Consider the following 27,844-nt stretch of genomic DNA (forward strand, 5'->3'; position numbering starts at 1 on the left):
GCATCAGCATTCTTTCTGATTTCTGTCCCTATAGATCATTTTATGAAAATTTCAGGTTAATTTCAATGTACGTGCCTGGAATCAAATACTTGATGGAAAATTTATTCTGTCACCGCTACAAATGAACATGAATTCTGTATTTTAGACTGCACTTGAAAGCTACTGTATGCTCACACAGTTGTGTTTTCACAGACATCATCTTAACCATGCTGAAACCTGTCGGTTGAGTATTGAATCCAAATTTGTATAGATTAAGTTTTAATACAAAAGATTCTTGATAAAATATCATCAGTTTGTCTTGTCCTTCCAACTCTGCTGACAGCCTGAAGGAAGAATGTGGGAGGCATTGACCTGCCAGCCTTGTACAGCCTGTGAGAAAGAGCTAGGCTTTGATGAAAAACAGGCCTTGGAAGAAAGATAAGAGGCTGTTGAGTTATGCCAAGGTGACAGGGAAAAACAACGGACAGCTGCAACACTGAACTGTGGAAAAGTACTGAACTGCGAGAAGATGCTACCGCGAGAACAGCGCGTGAACGAGAGGGTGATTGGTCTGCACAGCGCGTGTTAGAGAGGTCTTATGCTGATAGGAGAAAAGATTGATAGCTGTCTAATTGCTGATTTGTTAAGTATGAAGTAAGAGCTTTACCGACAGCATCTGAGAGCATAAGTATGTATCATTGTAACAATAAACTCTCTCTTTCTTTCTGGATTTCATCGGGAGTCCGTGCCTCAGTTGCCACAGAAGAAAGCAGAGGCAAGCAGACAGAATTACCAGTAAAGTAGTCCACGTTCAGGACTTGTGTTACCAGTAGTCACTCAAATGCGCAACCAGCAAATTCTGATTTGGCAGACAGTGGTGTTAGTTGGATTTGCTTTCATGATACCTGAGTTTGGCTAAAATTTTGACTCACAATTATCAGAATATGTTTGTACCAGTATTAGTATATTTATTATATATTTTGTAAAATGATTTATTAGTGTGATACTGTGAGAATTGTATCTATAGTGCCAGCTATAGAAGCATCATCATTTAGAGTATATTATATTAGTATATATACTAATGCTGATGGTAGTAGTACTTGTAGGGATAATTAGAAATAACTTTAAATCTGTGCATGTAGTTAGTGTATGTTGGTGTCCTTTTTCTTTCCATTTATTGTGAGATCCGTCATACACAGGTCTACGTGACTTCATCTCTACTAGAAAATAAAACACAGGTGTAGCACACATTCAGCATTGGCCACAGTTATCTATAACACATGTGAGTGTGCTCCCTGGCTATGTTTAGACTTGTGCCAAATTGTCTATACTGGGTGTTAGTGTTCTTGCTGTCTCAGTGTTGGCCAGTGTCAGTTATGACTCTCTTTAACAATGCGTCAGACCAAATCAGGAGATGGCATGTGTCATGTAGTGTCCCAGTTAGGCAGTTTGGATGGTAGTCATAATATTTTTAAGGAATGAAAATTTAGTAGTGTGGATGGGAGTTTTACTGTGTTGCTTTGCTGGAGAAAATCTTTCAGCCTGCTTTATTTTAGCATAGGCATGGCTTGTGAGACTGGAATTGTAAGACAAATAGTCTGTTCTTTGGTTTGAAGGAGAAGTGAAAAATACCTTCCAGAATTTTGAATTACAAGATGGGGAAGAACAAAAGCAAAGAAAGGTCCTGAGAAGAGAATGGGACCACAGCAGGATAAGTTAGAGGGGACAGACAGAAGGGATTCAATAAAAGAGAATAATTACTGTTTAGCACATTTCCCTCCAAAACCTGAAATTGAATTCTGTAGTGTCTTGCTATCAGCAGGTATCTAATGTTGAATCTCCTCTAAATTACCCACAGACTTTTTTTTTGGCTCAAGTAGTGAGCGTCTACATTATGAACTTAAGGGTCCAAATGAGGGACTAAATGGACACTAGCCTATAGTGAACCATGTGAATTTGTGTTTTTCCCCAAAAAATTATTTTTTAATTTCCTCCTTTAAAATAAAGTTACAAAGTCAAATATTAGAAAGGTAGAAATACCCAGACTATTGAATCTTGAATCTTATCTTTGTCTTGTCTTTTATGTTGGAAGATATGCAGGGAATGAGTTGAGGGCTTACAGGAACAAAAGGGTAGTCTCAGTAGCTAGTGGTGAATGATTCTTGCCCTGAAATAGAGGTGCAAGTTAATCCTAGATGTCATGTACATAAACTAACACCAAATTAACACTGCTGATCAGGAATTACATGCATCTTATCTTCTAATGTGAAATTATGATCTGTTAAAATGCTGAATGTTCAAAGCTAAGGCTAAAGCTGGTCAACAAGATACTTTGAACAGATAAATTTCATACACGTACTTAGAAAAAGCATTTAAGCATTTCAGATCACTAAAATAGGATTAATTCTCCCTAAACCTTTGTGTGTTTCCATTCTTGCTCTGTAGTATGAGGATACTTCTGGCAGGTTGTGAAACTATTTTCATTTATGTGAATGTACCTAAATATTCTATTGCTTACTAGCATTAAAAAAAAAGCTCATGACTATTTTAGTAATACTCCATTTAAAACTAGATTAAATTTGTGTTTATGAAATAACATGACAGATCATGCTTTCAATAAAGATAAAAAAATATCTGTACACTCCAAGGTCTCAAGGTCATATTAATATTAAAAATGTTTTTTAAAAAAATACAGTTATGGTGTGTCATACTACAAAACTTTAAAATCTTGTCTTGTGTCTCTAGTCTGAATGTGTCTGTTCTCCACTTCAAGTCACTGAAATTTTCACTGTATCTGTCTGTAAGATTTGGTCGTCTTCTGCCAAGGAAGACACTTCAGAACTGCTTGATCATCCCTGAAAAGTGCTTAAAAATGCTAAATATATTTAACTCCTGGCATCTGTTTCACTACTACACAAATCTCTCAAGCTGTTTGGCATTCTTGTGGGTCTTGCCTGCTACCTCTCCAATTTATTTGCATCATTTTCAAAATATGTGTATCAGAACTAGCTGTATTATTTAGTGTGTGGATCACTGCCAGATACAGAAATAATTTACAGTCTCTCTACTGCTTCTAAATAGTCTCCTGATGATGTAGGATCACACCAGTGATTTTGGCTGTGGCGTTATGCAGGAACATAGCTTTTTCTCATACTCAGCATGACTCATATGTTTGGTTTTTTTGCAAGACCACCTTAGCCAGATGGAGTGCTTTTCTCTATTTGTTTGAGCTGTTTTCATTGTTACAAGGATGACCTTAAATGACCTTGACTTTGAATTGCTGTGTGCATAGAACCTATTCCGTTCATCATTATCTTATGACAAGTCTTGTTCTTTACAAATATTACTGAAATTAATTTAGATTTTTTTTAGATCCCTGATTTATTTTTTTTTTTTTAATAATTGAAGTACTGTCACCATTCCACAAGAAGCATATCCACAAAACTAGTTTTATCTCAATTACATTTTGATTTTGAATCTTTTAACTAGCCCATTTACACATGCTTAAAATACACTGTATTATTTTGAATAGTTCTATGTTTTTAATCAAGTTTTTGTGGGGTGTCAGATCACTGCTTTATAAGAGTTATTGCAACAGTGGTACTCTGTCATAGAGATTGGAAATTTCATAGCATGTAATTTGAAAAGGTTTTTTCCATAGCACTTTTCTCCTTTAAAATTATTCCTCTTTAAATATTTAGGAACTGGTTTTACTGTTATTGCATAATGGAATGGATGGTTCATTGCCAGATTTACAGCCATCTGACCTTAAAGCATTGTAATATAATGAAGATCCATGGCTCTGTTTATATGTTTTCAATATTAACGCAGTATTACCTTTCTTTTAATCTTCTGGAATTGTACACTGTTCAGTTTTTTAAAATTTAAATTCAATAACAAAAATTATCTATAGAACATGAAATGTGATGTTTGGTCTTGTATGACCGCTAGTCATAGGCATAGCAAATTATATATGCTCACAGGCTTTAAATAAGTTTGTATAAATGATCTTGATTATGACACTGGATTATACTCAGCTTTTGGCATTTTGTTTGGTGATTTGAACATCATTAAAAGTAGGAAGTTTTTTCATTTTTTAAATGTAGCTCTAATTTAAAAAGCTGTTAAGTAGGAAACGTTTAGGTTAATGTTTAATAACTTCTTTTGAGATGTCCTTTAATAGGAATATTTGAAGCTCTATAATAAGCAACTCCATGAACTATGAAAATACAAATATCAAGATTATTCCAATATGTTATGCAAATAGATTGCTTCATAGGGCTACAAATTCAATTATATTATCAGTATTATCAATTACAATGTACCTATCTGCCATATAAAAATACACATCAGTTATAGTTGGATGTATAAGATGCCAATAAATAATACCTTGCTTGTCTTTTATGAAGTGGCTAACGTTGTCCATGTGGTGTATTTGTATTTGTTGTCCAATTATGCTAAAGCAATCTAAACTGTCAAAATATTTATTCCATTATCCCTATGTGATGGGATATATTGGGATAATCTGTTTACAGGGTGTAAGTATAGGTGGAGAGAAACATGAATTAAATAAGCAGAGAGGATTTATGTAATAGAAAATGACTCTTGGGTATGAGTCACTGAATTTAAATCTGGAGACATATTCTAATACAGATTGGATCTGAACTTTCCCAATGCATATGATAATTTTGTTCAAAAGTTTTGATGCAGTTCAAAATGAAGAAAAGAACCTATGAAACAGATTTCAATAAAGCTGAACTGTATCATCTGAAATTGAATCATAGAAACATTTCTACATAGTTCAGGTACCATGTGTCATAATACAATAGTTTTCCATTTTTAGCACAGACTGGTGTAGTATAAAGTTCATGGAAACAGAAGAGAGAAATTTTGAAAATTATATATAAAAGTATTCTTAACTATTTTTTACCATATACATTAGTTTTACCCTCCTTAAATGATACTGAAATTTATGATTTATTGTATTCCCCTTTCCCCTGAGTCAATATCAATATATGTCTAGTAAGGTGAGTGTTAGAAAAAAAACTGAAAATAACTTGTTAATATAAGATTATGGTCTTGACTACTGAAATCAAAATTTATATTTATCTGAGTTACTGAAATCATAAAATACCCAATCAGGAATTACACATATAGAAGTAATCTCATATATCACATCTGATGTACAGAAAAAAAAAAAAAAAGAATTTATGTTGTGTTCAGTAATTACTATTCTTCTAGGTGGTGAAAAGGGGCATTCTATGCTGTACTGTACAGCGTGTTGCAAAGAAGTTCCCCTCAACTCTATAATTAGTGTCAACAGATTAAGTGCTATTATTATGTTGTCAGGCACCAAGATTTGCACATTAATGAAATGTCAAATTCAGCATACTATTAAACATATGATACGTTGCTGTAGAAAAATATTGATAAATGTTTATCTTCTTTTTGCACTTAAACATGAAATGCAAGAAAATAACCATTTGAAGCAGATGATCACTAGAAGTCTTGGCATATGCTGCAAAAAAATGGTATAGGTCTGAAGATATGGATTAGAAAACATTGGTATTTGTGATGGAAAAATTAGAATCATATCACATGCATACATGATAGCAGTTAAAGAAGGTAAATCAGCTATGAAAATGCACAACTCAAAGCTCTTAATATAGTTTTCTCATTAAAACTTTTATGAAAACAAAGCAAAAGCATGTAAAAACCTCTGTTTAGGAAAAATATCACTTCAGCAACAGAAAAACATACTAAAAGTCTGCATGCACAATTCACACACAAGTTCTGCTCACTATGGTAAGGAATTAAATAAGTGCCTATAAATCAGTGTTGAATGATACCCAGAACTGAGCTTGATCACTCAGATTCTAGGGTACCTTTGAGAATTATTTTTTTTTTAAAGTAAAAAAGTTCAGAAACATCTTCTGTGCTTATTCAGATATTGTGTTTTCACCTAAATTTATCTTTTCTACAATTTTTTAAAGCACAGAGCTGTTACACTTCGTAGACAACCAGTTGGTGGCTTGGGCTTAAGCATAAAGGTATGGATAACTTCTCATTTCTTCTTTTAATTTTTAGTACACTTCAGTCTTAATTGAGATCTCATGGTTATTCCACATCTTTTACAGGGTGGTGCTGAGCACAAAGTGCCTGTCGTCATATCAAAAATATTTAAAGACCAAGCAGGTAACATATATTTATATTATTTACTTATATAGTAGTGTAGTATATGTGAGGGGGTTTTTTTTAAATTAAATGTTCTTTGAACTGAAAATGAAAACACATGTATGGCTTATCCTTTCAGCTTCACACTATTTTTAAGCCTTTCTATAAATGTCCAAAGGGTCGATGTGACTTTGTGTTGAATTTAAAATCTTCAGTCTTTAGGACCTGTACTTGAAATTTTACTGGTAAGTATTGGTTTCAGAAAACATATTTTTTACTGCAGTAAGACAGTTGTGTTTTAAATAAAATATTAAAAGTTAGTTGTGAAAACAAAACTATTACATAGGAAATCTGTTGATGTACTTAACTTTAATAACCCAGAGGATAAAAAAATCTGACATATTTTTTCTCCACACAATAATTCACTGCTCTGTGGTATGATTAACTGTGCCTAGTTGCAAACAGAGAGTGGTTTGTAATATTTATTATGGTGATGATAACACAAGGACTAAATCAGTGTAGTCTAACCCAGCTAAGTGTTACATTGACATTTATCTAGCAAAAGAAGCCTTTGGGGGACCATGTTCAGACCTTGGACTGATCTTGGCAAATGGGAGAACTGCTTTGGAAAACAAAGGGGCCCTTCAGTAAGGAAAAGAACTTTTGCACATGGGTGGGCAGTGTTTTGCAAGGTGAACTAAGGACCTCAGGTGATCAAAATCAAAGTCATATTTCTTGGATGGACACGAATATGGGGACTGCTTTGTTCTTTTCTTTGCTGAGGCATTCTTTTACATATTTGAAGATTTGTCATGTTTCTATGGGAAGTTTCTATGTGTTTCCTCTCTTCTCTAGAGTAAATCTACCCATGTCATGTAACCTTTCCTGTAAGAAAACACAACACTGCACTGTGACCCTCAGTGCATGTCCTGCTCCTTAGAGGACTCAGAGCCACTGACATGATCCTTTGAACTCATCAGCCTCTCTTCCTGCTTTGCTGCAGTGGAGATGAAGCACATTTGCTTGGCACCATGCTGAGCCTTGAGCTTTACTAGATTGCAGGCTGTGCTTGTTTTTCTCCTCTGCATTTTCTTCAGTGGGTCCCTATTTTGCTTGAAATGTAATACCCAAACTTGGTAACCCATTTTCAGCTGATATCTAGAGAATATTGAATGGATTTGCTATGCCAGTATCCTGTTGGAAAGGCTGTTTCAAGTTTCCTGTGTACAGTATTTATATATATTTCAGTATGATAATTCCTTTTACAATATTGTTTCTGCAGTGAGGAAGAGAAGGTGTTTTTATGTCAATTGCATTATTGTGTATGGAACAATAATAAGCACCTTCAATACACAGCATAATAAACCATGCTAAGAAAATAAATGCATAATAATAATAAAATGAATATAAGCATTCAGGTCTAAGGAAAGTAATTTAGGAAATTAATGACCAACAAGGTAAGCTATCTCCTGCCCTCTTAGGACATAGTACTTTTAATCAAGGTTAGTAGTGAGTTTGTATATAAAATACTTCTATGCACAGTTTTGTACATTGTAGGTAGTTTTTCATCAACTGCATTTATTTGTAGATTAACAAGTGCAACAACAATTTTATGGGGTCAGCTGGTTACTTCAAATCTGAAAATCTCTCCTTAGAAGATACTTGTTTTAAGATCTTGTAACCTTGTGTCCAAGGAAGCTCCAGAGTGAGTAGCAGTCATAAGCAGAGGCAGTATCATCTCTGTATCACCATCTCTGCTGTATCACAGAAAGCCCACATGCAATGTTCGTGGCTGAATCAGTGAATGGCATGAAGACACTGACACACCTGGCAAGGTATGAAGAAAGTAGTCTATATAGTATCAGTTGTGCCACTGACATGAAGAGGAGAATCTCAGCCCTGAATTCAGTGTATGCTGAGGTTGGGTCAGGTGAATTCCTGAGGTCCCTTGTAGCCTGAGTGATTCTGCAACTTATTTAGCACTGCAGATGCTAAAGATGAGAGATAGGTGATATGAATGCTTTTTGTGGCACATTGCTTCCTGCACTCCCATTCTGGTCACTGAATGTCTGTGCAACAGAAAACAGTGTACAGTTTTTGTTTATTTGTTTCTTCTGGAAAATGAATATTTCTAAAAAGCATCAAAAGATTTTGAGAACATTTTTGGAAGTGCAGAATCTTTGTGTACTGCAAATCTTTTTCTTTTGATATGATTTCAAAAATCTCAGTGTCGCTGTTCTTCAGTGTAGGAAAAAGATAATAACAAAGACTATTCACAGCATTACTTCGGTAGTATCATATTTAATTGTTAATTAATAGTATTGAAGAGAATATGGCCAAATTTAATTCACAAGATGACCTTGAGGGAATATTTCTGTTTTAAGATTCTAGTGCTTTAATGTTAGAGAAAACAATCTGGTAATACTATTTAAGACAAAATAACAACAGTGTTCTAAAAATATGTGCATTCCTTCTCCCTATATATACACATGAATGCACACATATGCATAATCAAATATATATATTTACGTATAAAAAGATATCTGGAAAAATATTTGTGTTGGATATAAAGAGAGAAAATGTTAAGCATGAGGGAGAGATGAGACTCATACAGATTTATCTCAAACTAAATTTCGGACTGAACATCTGTATGTTCATAATGTGAATAAATCACCAATGGACTTTCATCATACAAGGTACTAATAACGATGAAACTGATAGGCTAGCTTCAAAGGTGGCTTTGAGTTAGGATTAGTTGCTGCTTCAAGCAAGTATACTGACTTTAAAAAAAACCAAAAAGTTTTATCATGCAGTAACAATTGAAAATACATCAGTTACCTGATGAAAAAGGGAATTCTTATCAGGAATTGTACTATGAAGGATTTTACTATTTTGTGTCCTTGAGTAAAATATCTGAATTTATGTGAGTGAAATTATCCTTAACTGACTAAATTACTGATTTCCTAAATGTCTGACAACTTGTGATACTTTTTGTGAAATTTAATGCCTGTTGTATGACAACACTGCAAAATCATATTTCCAACCTTATTTTGTTTGGATACAGTACTATTTTGTAGTTCCAAAGCTAGAAGTAGAATAGAATAAAGCAGCTGCTGCTTTTTTTATATTGGTACAACCTTTGTGTATCCTAAATAATGTCAACTATATTTGTACTCTTTATTTTCAAATATAGGAGAAGTGATTTTGTTGGTATTGACCTAAGCAGCAGCTGAAGTCATCTGCACTTCAGTTGCTGAGATAGGGTGAACATTTCAATTGGATTTGATTTCATTATTCAACACGAGCACTTCTGTAGCAGCAGTGGTAATAAATACTATTCTTACAGTTTTGACTGGCTTAGAGACCTCTCAGCTGTGATCATTGTGTTTATAACTTTCAAATTAAGTTTAACTTTCAAATTAAGTTATACTAGATCACTCTATTCAATAAGTTCACTGAAACATACACAAAATCTCAATTCAAGAGCATATATCTTTACATTTCTAAAAGACAAGATTAAGTGGTCATTCCGTGCTGGAGACTAATGTCCAGTGTATTACAAATCACAGTAAAGAATGTCCTGAGTTTTCCCCTCAGCACATGCCCTCCTCAACAGTATTAAGAGCAAGCAAGTTTCGCTAATGCAAATGACTCATCACCGAGTTTATGCCTCTTACATTTTTCTGTGGATTCTGTCTTCCGTTCTAACAAAAGTTATATTTTTTTCATAGAACCAAAACTTATGCTGAAGTTAATTTAAGAGGGACAAAAGTCCTGTACCAGACAGAATGAGAACAAGTAAATGCAAACACATTTCTAAATTCAAAAGTAAAGTTATATAATTAGGTGCAGAGTAATTTTAGTCCAATAGGTAATTATTTCACTTCCAAAGAAGAATTTTTTTGTCTTACCCATATGTCAAAACATCCAGTATACTCAGTGTATTAGCAACATTAATAATAATCTCCCAGATTATGAAAAGATACTATTGATGTTGAAGCTTCTCAGTAAGATTTTCTAAGACTGATTCATGCTTTCTCTAGGGTTTTTTAAATGTAATTTAATACAGTATTGCTTTTCGTCTATTTTCCTTTTGAAACTGGCTTAAGATAGAGTAAATCATTGTACAATAGTTGGTGATTTGCTAATAGCTTCTATGTGTGTATTATTTTTGTATACATTGTATAATTAGTATTAACAGTTTATATATGGTAAAGACTGCAGTAGGTTTACAGTCAAATAGATGGAGAGTCCTGTTCTCAGTCAGAGATGTGTAATTGAGTATCCTGAACTTTGAATGGAATCAGATCATTCAAGCTTACTTTGTATGGTGAGCCTGTAAGATATTTTGTCAGATCCATTAAATACACTTTAAAGAATCCTTATACATAATATATGGGTAAAGTGATGAGCTTTCATGTGTTTACATCTTTATTTCTGTTATCTGTTATTCCCATTTTTAATTACTAAAGAATCTTGATGAAATTGTGCAATCTAAAGGGTAGAGACTGTAAAAAAAAAAAAAAAAAAGGACTTTGAAATCTAACCACATCGTACATACGAGTGACTTGCTGCATACAGTATTGGAACTTTTAATTGTATAAACATAAAGCAATCAAATTTCCAGTTTATGTTGCAGAATTATCAAGTTAGCAATCACATTTTGTTACCTTGATGCAGCTTTCCATTTTTGTGAGACCTGCTATAAATAATCTGGCTACGCTGTGAGCTCTGCTGATATCTCATATAATGTGTGGAGTCAGACCAGCAGCAATGGTGAAACAGAACAGTGGGTTCAGCTCACTGAGACGTGATGAAAATAGTTAAATAAAATTAATGAAAACCTAGCAGAATAAGGATAGTTTGCATTTTGCCAGTTTCCAAAAAGATCCTTTCTTGAGAGCCAAAATTAGTTAAAAACCTTAATTTGAAAGCATTTTGCCACCTTCTGTGATAAAGGGTGACTTATAACTTGCATTCTGCTGTATTGAAAAATCTTCTGGTTTGTGTGTTTAGCCTGTTTCTGACTGGGGATGCCAGGCAGATCCCTGGCAGGATTGGAACAAACTCAGGACATTCAGCCACTGAAACATTCTTGACTTAAAACAGTGTGCTCTGCAAACACAGACTGTGTCCAGGTATCACATCCTGGCTGCCTGCGTTCAGGACCATCTGTTTGGAGGACATGGTGTCACTTTCATGAGGGCTTTTAACAGTTTCACTTACACTTATATGCCAAGCAAAGATGGTTTAGTATGGAAGCATATGTGATAGTTCCCCTGGTCATCCCCCGGGGTGGTATAACTAGGGTCACCAAGCCTAGTGTGAACAAGTTGGTGAGCATGATGCGAGATTACAGTTAAGCTACACAACATGGTTGTATTTGTAGTTTATGTTCTTCATCCCTACAGCTGTACTCATCTTTGCTTACTCAGCCTTGGAGATTCATTCCACTGAGCCAGCAAGGTCAAGATTAAGGATGAGTTAAGCCCAAGTGGAGGTATTTGCATTTATAAGGAAGTCAGAATGGATCAAAAATTTGTGTTACGCCTTACGCTAATGAAGGTGAAGACTGAACATCTTTGAACATAAGAAAGGCCTCATTTGAACATAAGGCATTTGAAGCTGGATGGTATTTAATATTTGTACACTGTTTCCTAATATCATTTACAAATTTCTTAATTTTTTAAAGGATTATTCATATTTTCTATCATTAATTTTTAATTATCTTTGCCAGTGTTATTTTTCTTTATTACTGGAAAGCTAATGATATCTGAAGATAGCATCTGCTCACTGTTCTCTCTCTTGGACCTATGCCTCCAGCTCTAAATTTATTTTCAGAAGGAATAGAAAAACATTCTTAGCATTTTGGATTTCTTTTTTTATTGTTGCCTCCTTGAGACTAGGCAGGCTACAAAAAGCAGTACCTCTTAATAGAAAGGACATCTTAATGAACTGTTAAAGATCAGTCAGCAAGTAAATGGAAGTGCTTTGATCCCTGATTCAGGAAAGAATTTTTATTCAACCTAATAGTTAAGAGCAATACTTAAGGTCCAATGATACAAATAGCAGTCATTGTATATTTAGTGAGAAGCATATAGGTAGATGAATTCTTGAGTTGAAGCTCTAGAACAATTTGTACTACTGGGATTTGTTTTAAGGGTTAAATGCTGAAGCAAGAGTCTTAAATTATTGACCTAAATCTAAAGAACTCTTTCGGTAGAAGGATGCAGAGAGGTAATTTTTGAGTGTTTATTTAACTGAACAGGCATATACTTAAAATAACATCTCGTAAATGTTTTTAAGATGGTAATGTTTTCATGGTTATAATGAAATGCGTATTTTTATGCATTAAAATTATTCATAAATAATTCCTGGACAGAAGAAGATTTAGGATGAAATATTTGTAAGCTTCACTTAGAAATTTTGTTTTGTTGTAGAATTTGTATTAATTTTTTTAATGGGGTTTAAAACTTTGATGAATCCAGAACTCATTTTTACAGAGGAAACTAAAGCATTCCCATTTTAGGTAAATTTTAAATTTTTTTTTCATTCCTTAGGTTTGGCTAAAAAACAGAAGCAGTGAATTAGCTGTCCAGCTCTAGATTTAGGCAGTTGCTGATGTACTTTCCTAAAATGAGGCTTTATATGTGTATACATATATATGTGTGTGTGTGTCTAAAAACGTGTGCATTATGTTCCTGATACTGAATAATGCTTTTCTGTTAAGGGTGTAAAGAAATTGTATTCAAAGAGTATATTAATGAGCAAATTCTTCATGCACGTGAAGAAGATCAACTTTCAATAAAAGATATTTAGTTTTGCTTAACAGCTATGTTAAAATATAAAAATGTTTCTGGAAATTGTATTTCTGTTCTGTAGGGTTTTATGATGAAGGTGTATTTCTTTGGAAGGTGTATTTTTCAGTTTATGAAACAAAAAGGTAGATATAAAAATCTGAAAAACATTATTTATAATTTCAGTGGACCTCTAATGTTATGGTTATCATTCTTGTACTCTAATCTAAATAGGGAAAGGTATGAAAAATGCATTATATTGTTTCAGTTGTCATCTGTTCCAGGTAGCAGTTGAGTGAATAAACTGTGGCCTTAGGATGCCACTGACATGTACAGTTTCTGTTCTTTCTTAGTTTCTGTTCTTTCTTCCATTCACCTACCTCTGATTGACAATGCAGTTCCCTCATGAACTGCAGAAATCTAATGAAACAGCACTTAAAGTTACTATTTGAATTTTTTACCACTACAGGCCAGGCTGAAGAAAAAGGTTAATGATAATTATATTGTGCAGAGGAATTAGAGAACTGTATAGTATGTTTTCATTCAGATAATATGTTCAGAAGTGAACTGCCTTAAGTCCCTCTGAGGATGGATGGTATTTTGGACTTTGGATTTGGAGCTTGCTTTTAGCACAGTGCTTTGGTACAGAAACTGGAGAAGCAAGCAGCCGGACAGAAATCATCTTGTAACTGTAACAAAGATTCCCATTGTATTGAAAGGTACTAATTTAAATCAGAGTAAAGCTCATTCAGATTATTTTGGGGCTGAAGCAGTCAAGAATCATACAGAATATGTGATGGAAAGAGCAAATGTAATGACTGTTCCGCTTGGAGATAATGTCACATGGAATAATATGAGAAATTTAATAACATCCTTTGGCAGTTTCAGAAAAGTTCTTTGGTCTTTTCACTGTTCTTATCTTCCCTTATTGATTTCTGAACTAAAGACTTTTTAGGCAATTTTAGGAACTACATCTCTTCTCTTCTTGTAACTCATTTAAACCATGTATTTTTGCTACTTTTGGCATCCTCCTTTAGTCTCCGAGTTTGTTTTCCAGTTATCACCTCTACAGCATTTAAAACTTTTTGGCATACTATAGCAGAATTTAATGGAATCTTGGTTACATATTTTGGAAGAAAAGATTGAAGATGCCAGATTATAATTTATTTCCTTATATAATGTTACCTATTCATAACTTCTCTCACTAATGTTATTCAGCTCAGAAAGCCTTTTACGTGTGATATTAATCATATGTCTATTAGAGCTAATCTTATGCCTTAGAATATTGCAATTGTGTGATCAGATTCATCTTCCTTTACATGGTACTACATTCCTTTAGCAATTTATTCTAGTGATTAATTAATTTTAAAATGCACACAACTATTTTTACTTGAAAAATATTGTATTAATTCTGAAAATATTACCAAGTTTAGATTGATTATACACATAGAATACCTAGGAGCTTCTAACACTACTAACCGTATTCCTAAAAATACCACATTTTTGCAATTTTGTATAGCTTTTCACTGACTCTTAATGGAGTGTTAGCTATGCTTGGCTAGTAGAACTTTTTTTTTAACCAAAATTTAACTTATTCATAGTTACAACTATTGCTTTTGCCTCTTAATTATTGCTACTTATTTCTGAATTCTGTCCACATAAGATGATGCACAAGTTTTTTTACTTTTATTTTCAAACTCAAAGGACTTACTAGCTGTGGTTAGGCAAGTATCCCAAGTAATAAATGACAGTATTAACGTAGCACTTCCAAGTTTTCTGAAGATACATTTTAAAAAATTCTGCTTTGCTTTTCTTACAGTTACATCTTAGCTGCCATGACTTTTCTTAAAAAGGCAAAATTTTAAACTACTTAGACTATTAATGTTCTAATTTTGTTTCCTTACTTTGAGTATTGATACTTTTCTATAAAGGCAAAATCAAATGATCAAGAACTAATTTACTAAATGCATGTAAAACTGGAAGTATTTTTCTCTAGCGAGAATTCATCATGATAACAATTCCTGTGGGCATTCTCTGCTGCAACATCTACAAGCTAATCTGAGCTACATTAGGCCTCTTTCCTTCATTAAAGTAACCTGTTATGTCTAGGTTTTCTTCACTGAGTTCATACTATAATGTTACTTGTTTGGAAATGCCTACAGGAATCACAGTACCATTTGGGTTGCCTCAAGGATCTTGCATCAAGACATGCAAATACCTGGACTTCTGCAGGAAACTCAGACCATCTGAATGTTCTTGTTTTCTAAGGCAGGTCTAAAGTCTGTTTAGTCACCATGTATGCTGGTATTTTTTACAGATCATGTGATAAACTGGAAATGCAGCTTATGTCACAAACCTGTTTGCAATCAGAAAACCATCCAAAAGCCTTTTAATAACTTTTGCTTTAGTTACTGCTAAGAGTTAAATGGTAGAAATAAACCTGAACTTCAAAACGTCTTTCTATACTGTCTTTAAAAGCACATTTAAATAAAAATAGTGTCATGCCCAGGACTTTTCCAGATTCTAGTCTTCTCAGTTTTGGTATACATGCAGCCATTGTCCCCACCGGGTCAGTAAAAAAATGGCAAATTTTGTCTGTGACATTAGGCGATAGTAACAAAATGGTATTTTGAATTTGGCCTCAGAAAACAGTTATAATATCATCTGCCTTCTAAAAGTCATGGCAGGGAATAAAAGGATTTGGGTTTTAAGGTTAAGGTTCCTTAATGCCCATTGGTATGCTTTTGGTAGTCCTGACCCTTCCCTCCTCCAGGCTGAACAGTCCCAGCTCTTTCATTCTTTCCTCACATGAAAAGGTGCTCCAGTCCCTTCATCTCCATGGCTCTTCACTGGACTCGCTTCAGAAAGACCACATCTTTCTTGTACTGGGGAGCCCAGAACTCCAGGTGTGTCTCACCAGTGCTGAGTAAAGGGGAAGGATCACCTCCCTCCACTTGCTGATAACTCTCCTCTTTATGCTGACGAGGATGCTTTTTCTGAGAGCCCGTTGATTCATGGCCAGCAAGCTGTCCACCAGGACCCTCAGATCCTTCTCAATGTCCTGTTGACAATAACAGCAGTACTTTTGTATACCCAAAATATGACGGAGTCTACAGTACATTTTGTAAATTGGTCTTTTCCAGGAACATGTGCAGTTGTTTGAAGTGCCTTTCTCATTCTCAACACAAAAGCCATTTCCTTTCCAGTAAATAATGTCAATTTATTTAACAGTAGTTTCTTAGAAATTATGGAAAACACAATAGTGGTATTTTCAGTGATATAAAGCCAGAAATTAATATCACAAACTGGCTTGGAATTTGACTAAACTATTGAGACAAACATTGTTATCACTGTAAAAAGTGATAAATCATCTCAAATTCCTCATAACTTGTTCCAGTTGAATCTCAAATACAATAGTGTCTTCTGGAAGTATACTTTTGCTTACACTCGTGGTAAGGCATTAGTTCAACAAGGAATTCGTGCCTTGAGCAAAACTTATTGACTCAGAAAACATCAATTTTTGCAGCAGCAGTTATTTTATGGGTTTCTTATCCAAGTATTCAGCCAACCTAATCTTGTCTAGTTCTTTGGAATCTGATGCAACTACATATCATGATACGGTAAAAGGTTTAATACCTAGAGTGATTTTATACTAGTGTAAGATCAGAATTTACAGTGTTTAGATACCGTTTTTTTTCCTCTTGGCAATATTATGTCAGGTAAGGTCTCTTGATTTTACAGATTCATATGTTTGTCCTCTACATCTGTCTGTAGTACTGCAGTTATCTTGGGGCAGTAAATAAATAAATAAGAGCTATAAAACTATTTGGAAGTATGTACCAGTGGGGAAGAGAAAGGAAGCCAAAAACAAAATTAGGCAATTCTTAATTACATTACAAAGTCCAGATTTTTTCTCTCAGCTTTATTGTCACCACAGAGCAGCAAGAAATCATATTTAATTAATTGTGTTCATTTCTTTAAAGGATTTCATTTTTTTGTATGCTTTCTCCGATTTTCCTATCCTAATAACTACACAATTTCTATATGGAACAAGATAATAATTTTCGCTTTTGAGCACAGGATTACCATCTTTTTGCTATAATTTGTGTTTTCCCAATTTTTCCCATATTAGAGCTTCTAAGAGCAGTGGCAAAAGTAGTTGTCTTTTGACCAATATACCCGTTCCGTCTCTATTCCTACCTCTTGCACACATCAGTGTTTCAGCTAGGATCCCTGCCCATGACTTTACCAACCATTCCAGTGTTACAAGAAAAACACAGCCGTATGTTGTCTAAAGGACCCTACCTGGTGCAGTGGATAGAACAGAAAAAGACTAGGTTTGTTAGTACTTCTTTAATGGAACAAAACTGGAAGAAATTTACAGTTGCTAGCGTGTACATTGTCCTAGATAATTCTTTCTATCAGTTGCATGCACATGCTGCCATATGCCAAACTGTAAGGAAAACTATGTCCAGAGCGATCAGTTCTTGTTCAGATGCTTGGATGAAAGGTAGAGTCTTTCAAGGTGATGCTTGTGGTGCCTGTGCATTGTTATAATTCATGTTCTTCTTCATATAGTCCAAGCTGAAGAGAAAATAGTTCTGACTTCCCAGGCCAAACCAGTTTTGTCTTGTGTTAACTTTGCAGATACAACACTCTATTCTATGCAGCTATGCAAAGTGCCAGCTAAATTACTGTTCTGCAGGATGTCTTCAGCTTTTCAACAGTCCCTTAACCTATTCCCAGAGTAGCATTTTTATTCAGTGGTCTGTAAGTCAACAGGAGATTCATTATGCCGTTAAGGCATTCATGATCAGGGTATTCAGGAGGATCAGTGGTAATTTCTGTAGCACTGCTGAATAGCCTACTCCTTAATTCACATAAGGCCCGTTATTATCTTGCCAAACCCAAGCTCCCTGCTGCATCCAGTCTTTGCCTATTCCTGTGTCCAGTACCTGTCTCACCTTTGTCATACTGTGCATCTCTCACATGGAATTGATTCGTACAATGTGTTGAACTTCAGTGCTTCAGGCTTCTGTACACTTAGATCTGGAAGTGACTTCTTGATGGGTAGATATGGTACTTTTAGGAACACGAAATGATCTCCATCTGCTTGTTCCATAGGCACTGAGAAGAAGTGGAAAGGGAAGTCCCAGTTCCCCATCTGCCACTTAATTCAGCATAGGGAACCTGGCACATCAGAATAATGACATGGGTATTTCATGAAACGCATTGTATTATTGTGTGACTTACAGCTTTTCTTTATATGATAAACTGGACATGTATAAAGAGGAAGAAAACTAAACTAAGGAAACCCCATGGTCAGAAATAGAAATTTTGAAAGTTTTTATTTTATTTAAACAAAGAAATGAAATTTAACTAACACCTCTAAAGAGTTTTAAAAATGCCTCTAAAGAGTTATGTTCAGTTTTTAAAATTTCCCTAACAAGGTAGTTTTCAGCATTTGGGTTCATATAGTTGTGCTTTAAAACATAGATTGCAAAAGTAGAACTGCTTGTCTTAAAAAAAAGAAAATAAAGTAAATAGCAGCAGTTGTATCTTTACAGTCATGACTGTACTTATGTCCAGTTCGTGGGATAAGAGGGAAAAATACATCTGGGTAACTCTGAGTACTCTCTTGCATCCTATATACCAATTTATCCAGCCTTTCCTTTTTATTTCATCTAGTTTCTTAACTATTCCTTTATTTGGTTATGCAGTGAAATACTTATGTATATATTTAAAGTTAAGCTTATGAATTGAGAAGCCCATGAAGTTAATGCAGCTCATTTGTGTGCTTTACGCAGCATGTTTCTGTGCATCACTAATAATGTCAGAGGACATAGTACCTGGTATGATTCTTGTGTGATTCAGGAATTCAACAAAAATTCAGTGAAAATCATAGAATCATTGAATGGTTTGGGTTGGAAGGGACCTTAAAGATCATCTAGTTCCAAGCGCCTGCCATGGGCAGGGACACCTTCCACTAGATCAGGTTGCTCAAAGTCCCGTCCAACCTGGCCTTGAACACTTCCAGGAAGGGGGCAGCCACAAATTCTCGGGGCAATCTGTTCTAGTGTCTTGCCACACTCACAGTAAAGAATTTCTTCCTTCTATCTAATCTAAATCTACCCTCTTTCAGTTTAAAACAGTTACCTGTTGTCCTATCCCTATACTCCCTGATAAAGAGTCCCTCCCCATCTTTCCTGTAGCCCCCTTTAAGTACTGGAAGGCCACTATAAGGTCTCCCCAGACCCTTCTCTTCTCCAGGCTGAACAACCCCAACTCTCTCAGCCTGTCCTCATAGGGAAGGTGCTCCAGCCCCTGATCATCTTCATGTCCATCTTCTGGACCCACTCGAGCAGGTCCATGTCTTTCTTGTGTTGGGGTCCCCAGAGCTGAATGCAGTACTGCAGGTGCGGTCTCATGAGAGCAGAGTAGAGGGGGAGAATCAGCTCCCTCGACCTCCTCCTCATGCTTCTTTTAATGCAGCCCAGGATATAGTTGGCTTTCTGCCTGTGAGCACACACTGCTGGCTCATGTTGAGCTTCTCATTAATCACCACTCTCAAGTCCTTCTCCGGAGAGCAGCTCTCAATCCACTCATTGCCCAGCCTGTATTTGTGCTTGGGATTGTCCTGACCCACGTGCAGGACCTTGCACTTGGTCTTGTTGAACTTCATGAGGTTTGCATGGGCCCACCTCTCAAACCTGTCAGGGTCCCTCTGGATTGCATCCCTTCCCTCCAGCATGTCAACCACACCACACAGCTTGGTGTCAGTGAATTTGCTGAGGGTGAACTCAATCCCACTGTCCATGTTACCAACAAAGATGTTAAATAGCACCGGTCCCAGTACTGACCCCTGAGGAGTGGAGGAACACCACTTGTCACTGCTCTCCACTTGGACATCGAGCCGTTGACCGCAATTCTTTGAGTGTGACCATCCAGCCAGTTCCTTATCCATCGAGTCCAGGTCCATCTGTCAAATCTATTTCTCTCCAATTTAGACAAGGATGTTGTGTGGGACAGTGTCAAATACTTTGCACAAGTCCAGGTAGTTGATGTCAGTTGCTCTTCCCTTATCCACCACCTATCCCTCATGCTTTCCTCCTGCTTCGGTATCACTTGCGAATTTAATCCATGTACAGCATTTAATCAATATTAAACCTTTTTAAAGATAATTAAGATGTAAAGTAAAGTTCATGTAGCACTAATTGTTGTAGCACACACTTCATTTTCTTTTACAGCCTGGTCCATTTTTGCTCATCACTACTTTGTGCTTGTTTTCTTTTCAAAGTCTTTTTTTTTTTTTTTTTTTTTTTTTGGCCATGTTCAATTCACTTCTACTAAACTACTATTTCAAGTAAAACTTCAAGAGGCATACTGGATTCTAAAAAAGTTATATTTACTGTTTCTCTGAATAAGGTTATATGTTCCTTGGTATTCCAAATCTCTTTCTCAGGTTGCTTTTAGTACTGATTCATTTTACGCATAGTGACTGATAATTGCAGAGCAGCCTTTTGTAGACACCTTTATATATGAGGATGTTACCAGTGGGAGAAAAAGTCCCACACAGCATGGAACATTTTACTTAATGGTTTTTTGATGTAGAGAACATGTGACTTAATTAAAGCATCAGTAGATGTTTTCAGATTTAATGTATGCCTTAGAGAAACAAGACTGCCTTTTAGTCTCTTTTCAAGGAGGTTTTCCAACCACTTTATTTCTAGTATACTTGTAAACTATATTGTAACTTCTGCATTGTAGTGGCATGTCCTCTACAATTTGGTTTGTGGAAAATATTTTTGTTAGAAATCATTATTGATTTCAAATTATAGACAACTGGCTAAAACCAAAGTGTTTCATCACAGACTTGCAAGTATATTTTGCCAGAGTACTGTCCCTGGTTGTGATGGCAGCATCCATGGAGGTGTCTGCATTATTGTGTTAGCTGCAGCGTAATGCACTTTTGGGAAAATACCCTGATTGTCCCCATTTTCTGTGCTTTGTTTCAGTTCATAGAGCAGTTGGTATCGACCACATAATGCTCCTTCTCTCATTTAGTTCTCTGGACAGCTTTGATCGTGTGTAGAGACTCTGCAAACAGGATATAATTGCTTTGCGCTCTTAAACTATAACATTTATTGGCTAACACAGACAGGATGTAGCTGGGGATATTGCAGTACACATCACCCCTGTGGAATGACCAGTGATTGTTTGCTGACAGTCAGGGAGAAAAGGTTCAGCCTGCATTGCTCCCTGGAAGGGATTTGTCTTCAGTGCTGCTGAGTTACCATCCTCCAGCCGCCTGGTTTTCTTCGTCAAGATTTTACAATTTTTCATCTTAGTGCTTTTCCTCTTCAAGCCTTGAGTTGTTAACTAGCCCTATCTCAAGAATTTTACCTGTGTGAAATTTTACCTTTCCTACTTTGCATGGATACTAGTCTACATATTTTATTTTAACTTTTGTTAGAACTAGGCAGTTTTCTTGAAAGAAGTAGACAAGATTACACAACTGTGCTGTTGTGTCATTATGCAGTGGGTCATGGATAGCTGAACACCTGGGAGGGTGGTGGTATCTACCTGCCTGCAAATCTTCATGACGTGCTCTTCCATCAGGATCTCATCTTTCACCCAGACATTTTCTGGCTCAGTATGCTTTCCTTTCTCACCAGCCCTACCATTTTTCTGCTTTCACCTCTACAGAAATTCTTTCCAAACTCATCTCTCACATCCCCACTCTTTCTTTTATTGTGCTTCTTTTTCAATATTGCTGTTTTCAACTGATCTTCCCAATGGCAACAGCTGCTTTCGCCTCCCAGAAGAGCCAGCAAGATAGGGCCTCAGGAAAACAACTCTGCCTGCTGCCCACATGTGTCATCCTCATCACATCTGTGGCCTGCAGATCAACTGACTGGTACTTGTTGAAGTATAAGTAAACACATCTGCCTCGCTGCAGTGAGTTGGAGTGTGAGTCCTACTGTGACACACACAGACAGAATAATATCCCAGGACTGGCTTATTAGGGGTGTCCTCCTGAAGCAGGCTGAGAACTTACTCTCCCTGTGTTACACCTCATTCAGTTGATGTCCAGGCTCTGCATTGATTCAAGCTGCAGGGACCATTGCATTACTTGTAAGCAGGGTCTGCTTCTGCATATTGTGGCCTGCTGCAGAATATTACTGGCAGCAGGAGTGCATCACTGCATGACACTGGTGTGCCTTAGGCTGTGTAGGAGACCAGAAAGTTTTGTGCAGTAGCTTTCCTTGGACAACTTCACATCACCTGGAAGCATTCAGACTGGGAGACCAGTCTACTGATCTGAGTTAAAATCCCTGAAACCCATACAGTGTGGGTGTAAGGAGCCTCAGTACCAACTGCTTTAATTCCTGGTCTATCTGTGTTCTGCTTCATCACTTGCTAATAAGACATACTCAAAATTTCTCCACTCAGTTCTGAGTGAATCACACACAGTGGGCAGGGCATGCATCCTTTGATTTATCCTTTTATGCTTTCCCACAACTGGAATTTCAAACACTTCTTCCTTCTATCTCCAACTGAAGCATGCTCCCACTTTCCTGAAGCAGCCCAATGGCCCTAACATAAGCATTGAATTAAAAATGATTGACATGTTTTTCAGTATTGGTATATGGTATTACTAATATCTTGAACAGAAGTTTAGTATTGAGATGCCCAAGGTAATGTGCAGCACCTCTAGCAATGTAGGTACCCAGTATAGGCTATTTCGCATTACTTCATGTTTTTGAACTGCTTTAATTCAGTTGCGTTTCTGTATATAGATGTCTCTTTTCTATACCAGCTATTACAAATTGTGTACATATTTTAAGTACAAAGTAGGATAAAAAGTGCCATAAAGACCAGAGCTTGTAGCGTGGTATTTAAAATAAATAGTGAAATCTTTCCTAAGTACTGATAAAAGTATGACTAACAAACTGTTCTTTTATCTGTCAAGAGAGTGATGAAAAATCTATTAGAAAGTGAAATTTAATATAAAAAACCCCTATTTTGTACCAAAGGTCTATTTGTAGTGGCAAAGCTATATTGTAGTAATGGTGAGAAAACTCAGGTTTTTTCTTCCTTTTTTACCTCTCTTTCCATCTCTCAAAATACTGTCTTTGTTAGTTTTGCATTCTTGAAAGACTCAAGCTGTGACCCTGTAAGATGATATATAAGATTAATATGCCTTATTTAATTAAGGCGTATTAGGCCTTCGCAGGATCAGAGCCTTACTTTCAATTAATACATTCCAAGAGAGAAACATTCTCAAATTCCACAAAAAAGTAAAAAACTTAAAAATTAGAGAATACACCTCAAAAAGTCATTGTATCTGTGCAGAATTGTTTGCAGTTTCATTACATTATTCCCATTAAATCTGTAAGGCAGGAAACATGCAAATTACAGTCGGGAATAATGTATTTTGTTATTCTCAAGAACAGAGCTAACTCAAACTTCATGTTAAAGAGTTGTATTAAATTCTAGGCACAACCTCTTTAATTATAGCAGTCCCCGTAAATTTGTTCAGGGGGAAAGGAATTGCTAAGTAGTTTCAGAAATTCCTATTTCCCTTTTGTGGAAGAATAATGAGAAATGTGAATCACACTTTCCACATAATTTATTGAAATCCTTCATTAGTGAGAAATGTCATTTGTATTCCATATTAAAAGTTCTTTGTGCATGGAAAGTAACTCTTAATTTGTTTAAAATTGCTAGGAATCTATTACTTTTATAGGATGAATAGTGATTGCTATGCCATTGGTATTTTCACAACCAAATCAGTTTCAAATGAAGGTTGAAAACAACATGCTAAACCAGTTGCTGGAAGAGAATATAGCATTATTTTTCAGTACTACTTTCAATTAAAATGTGCTCCTTCTGTAATCCCACAGCTGACCAAACAGGAATGTTATTTATAGGAGATGCAATAATACAGGTCAGTAAACCTTCACTTTTTCGGCAGACATTTGTTTCATACTTGCCTGTATGTTTATTTCATTAACTAACTTACACGTTGCAAATCATTTTCTCCCTATCGTATCTGTTTTTAGGTTAATGGTATAAATGTAGAAAGTGCTACCCATGAAGAAGTGGTAAGTCATTTCACTTTGATTTTTTAATAGTGTACAGAACATCATGTGTCCATACTGTTCTCTCTAGCCTTGCTTCATATGAGTTTACTCTTTTCTACTATAAAGACACAGTGCTATAGTCAGGTTTGTCATATATGTGATTTATTAAAAACTTAATTTTGATTCCTAGCATTTGTTATAGTTTCTCCACTCTTACTGCGACTCTTCATCATAGTAAGATATTATGCACTTGTGGCACAAAGGTACCATTCCAAAGTTGAGTCTCCTTCATTGCTTACTATAGTTTTTACATCTCTTAGGTAAAATAAGTATTTCAAAGTACAAAATAAGGCAAAAATGCAAAATCCTGATAGGTTACCTCAGTTCTGTGCAGTGGAGTGAAACTGTTCTTCCCCTGATATGAACTATATCAGTTTTATAAATGAACACATGATCTTCTCTTTTTTTTGGGGTGGTGGTTTTTTTTTTTTGTTACCTGTACACTGGGCTGCTTGCCATGGAAATTAAATAGAATGCAAAGAAAAATTTTTAAAGGCCTTTAATATGCAAGAATTAATGGTGAAAATACAAAAACCGTACATTACCTTTTTTATGATGCTACTGTAGGTACCAAAATGTCCTTTGGGTGATCACAAATAGTCTTTCAGGGGTTCCAAATAAATTAAATAGTCTTTTATATATATAAATGTATATGTACATATAACATATGTATATGTATATATAATGTATGTATGTTCATACAGATAGTCCTTATGGATTATGACTTTGGTGTAGTGCCTGATCCACTGGGATTGCAGATGCTCCTAAAGGGTTCACCTGCTGTGGTAGTACATTTTAATGGTAATAAAATTCTCACCTTATTAGCATTTCAGGAACAGAGATTGACTTAGTTTAGTAAAGAATCTGATTTAACCTACTGTAAAAACAACACTTAAAAATTAGAATATATGGGGTGAGTGTCATGATTTTTCTCAGGTATTTAAAAACTTTGATTCCCATTGCCTTCAGTGCAATTGAAAGGGACTCAACTTTTGTAGGTCTTACCCCTTCATGCACTGAAAAATAGAAAATCTAATTAATGTTTTGCTACCTATTTCTAAATGTGCACTTGTTTGAGAACATGGGGATTCCTGATGGGAAACGTATCGAGGAACACAGTTACTGTATTTGGTGAAACGATGTAACAATTCCAGTTGTGCCATATTTATAGTTATATACAATATACATTATTGTTGTGGGCTGTGGTGCACTGCACAGTGCTCCTGTTTCATGTTAAGAATTCTCAAGTGTTACAGCAGTATACATAATAATAACAGTAGCATACAATGTTAAACTGTTTCTAAATGCTGGGACAAGAATGGAAGGAATCGAGAAAGCAGTAATGTTACATGTTTCTAAATTTCATCTTATCCTGTAAGTCATTTTAAGATGCTATTTATCAGATTTTGTGGAAGTTTCTTTATTAGGAAGAAAGAAATGTGCTTAAACATTTGTCGTGATTTGAGCCCAGAGGGCAACTAAGCACCATGCAGCCACTCACTCACCCCTTCCCCCTCAAGAATGGATAGGAGAAAATAAAGAAAAAGTGTCAGGAATACAGGTAAGGACATAGAGGGATGACTCACCCATTAAGGTCAGGGGCAAAAGACAGACTTTTTAGGGGAAGAAAGAGAACATCATTTTAATTCAAACACTAACAACAACTACATTTAACAGACACATCTTAGAAACACCTTCCCCCACCCCTCCCTTCCTCCCGGGCTCAGCTTTACTCCCGATTTCTCTACCTCCTGCCCCACACTAGTGCAGGGGCAGGGAATGGGGGGTGTGGTCAGTCCACTGTTCCTTCCTCCTCAGGGGAGGATTCCTCACATTCTGCCCTGCTCCAGCGTGGTGTCCCTCTCATGGGAGACAGTCCTTCATGAACTTTCTCTGGCATGAGTCCTTTCCACAGGATGCAGCTGTTCCTTAGCTGCTCCGGCATGGGTCAGCCCCACGTGTTGCAGTCCTCCCAGTGCCAAACTACAACAACAGGGGCTTCTTCCCTCAGAGTCCCGGCCTTCTTCAGGAGCAGCCACCTGCTCCAGTGTGGGGTCCTCCACAGGTTGCAGGTCAGCATCTGCTCCACTGTGGACCTCCGTGAGTAGCAGGGGGGAGCGGCACTGCTGTCTCACCAGTGGATACAGAGGGTTTCTGCTCCAATGCACCTCCCACTCCTTCTCCTCCTTTCTTCCAGTGTTTGCACAGATTTTCTCCTCGCAACTCCTCCTCACAACTCCAGCTCCTGCTCCCAGATTCCCCCTCTGAAATACATTATCACAGAGGCACAGCTAATTGGCTCGGCCTTGGTGCAAAGGTGGGTCTGACTTGGAGCCGGGGGAGCTTCGAGAAGCTTCTCATAGGGAGCCACAGCTGTAAACCCCTTGCCCGCTACCAAAACTCCTGCCACACACACAAACCCAGCACAACATTGGCTGTTTTTGATGGTACCCATAGGACTAAGATGCACTTCTGTCTTCAAACCTGAGTGCACATACTGGACACATCCTAACTCCTAGCTGGTACTCCCAGAGGTTATAAGGCTACAGATAATAACTGTAATAAAGAAATATTGTGCCCAATAAGACCATAACCATATGCGAGAAAGAGAAGAAAACAGAAAACATGCAGAGATCTCTACTTCAAGCTGGGAGAAGATTAAGGCACACATCTGTTTATCTTGGTTTTCATGGGAAAACCAGCATGTGTGGAATGCCGTGACACACTGGAAGGCCTCTTGCCCAGGATTGTACAGCACACTGTGAAATGCAGTTGCAGTTTCTGCGTAGCAGAACTGAACATCTAGTGATGTTCAGTTTAGAGGAATTTTGAGATTGAAGAATGGAATTACAGTGACTAGTTCAAGCATGATATGCTGACTTTCACTGGTGCATTCCTTTTCATGTAATATTCAAGAAATGGACCAAGGTCTTCCAGTGGGTTTTTATTTGCTTAAAAGGAAAATTATTAACATTTTTTTTTTTACATTGCTTTATAGAATTAAGATGGCAAAGACTTCTCTTGGGAAAAAAATTCTTTCTTCTAAAGAATGCTGCTTCTGTAGCATTTTCAGTTGTTAGTGCTTGCAGTTGAACCTCAAATAAGAAAGCACGTATCAATAGTTACTCTATATTACCTATCAGAGTTTAGACAAGAGGTAAGCCAGAAGTTGCTGTCTGAATTTCCAGAGTATTTTTACCATCACATGTTCTCCAGTGGGCCTAAGACAAATATGTTAGACCAATGTTCTGGCAACATTTCTTGCCACTTTCCCCTCTACATCATACTCTACCCCAGTTGGAGAATCACTTCCACAGCAACACTCAGACTAACGCATTGAAAAGCACAGAGAATGGGAGATGGCTGGGAACCTGACAGTTTTGAAAACCACTGAAACAAATCACCAGCTCTTTAACAGGTGTATCTAAATGGCTCCTAGCAATAACATGTTTCATAGCATCTGTTCCCTGTGCTGCCTGCTCTCACTTGAACCACTGGTAGATACCTCAGCCCCATCCTTCTCCTATACGTCACTTCCAACAATTCCATACCATGTAGCCTTAATAGGCTGCTGCCTCTACTGCAGTGGCAAATGCTGATTTGGTAATGGATGGCCTAAGGTTTAGCAACTTCAAGGCTTTTTTTAAGGATTCTTACCTAGCCTTATAATTATGAAAATTTTACTGGATTTCATTTGAAAGTGTAGTGGGCACTTGCCACAATGAGAAGATGACAAAGAATGACAAA

General features: G+C 36.4%; 1 protein-coding gene across 1 annotated transcript in view; it reads left to right on the forward strand.

Annotated features, from left to right (window-relative positions):
* The window catches only part of SNTG2 (syntrophin gamma 2), a 301,458-nt gene that overhangs the window by 140,472 nt on the left and 133,142 nt on the right, over nucleotides 1–27,844 (forward strand). Inside the window, exons 3-6 of the mRNA XM_074820798.1 lie at nucleotides 5,973–6,029; nucleotides 6,117–6,174; nucleotides 23,858–23,901; nucleotides 24,017–24,058. Of these exons, the coding sequence (XP_074676899.1) occupies nucleotides 5,973–6,029; nucleotides 6,117–6,174; nucleotides 23,858–23,901; nucleotides 24,017–24,058 (201 nt within the window). The remainder of the gene's footprint in view (nucleotides 1–5,972; nucleotides 6,030–6,116; nucleotides 6,175–23,857; nucleotides 23,902–24,016; nucleotides 24,059–27,844) is intronic.

This window comes from Strix aluco, chromosome 3, assembly GCF_031877795.1.
Source record: "Strix aluco isolate bStrAlu1 chromosome 3, bStrAlu1.hap1, whole genome shotgun sequence".
In the NCBI taxonomy this organism is placed as follows: Eukaryota; Metazoa; Chordata; class Aves; order Strigiformes; family Strigidae; genus Strix; species Strix aluco.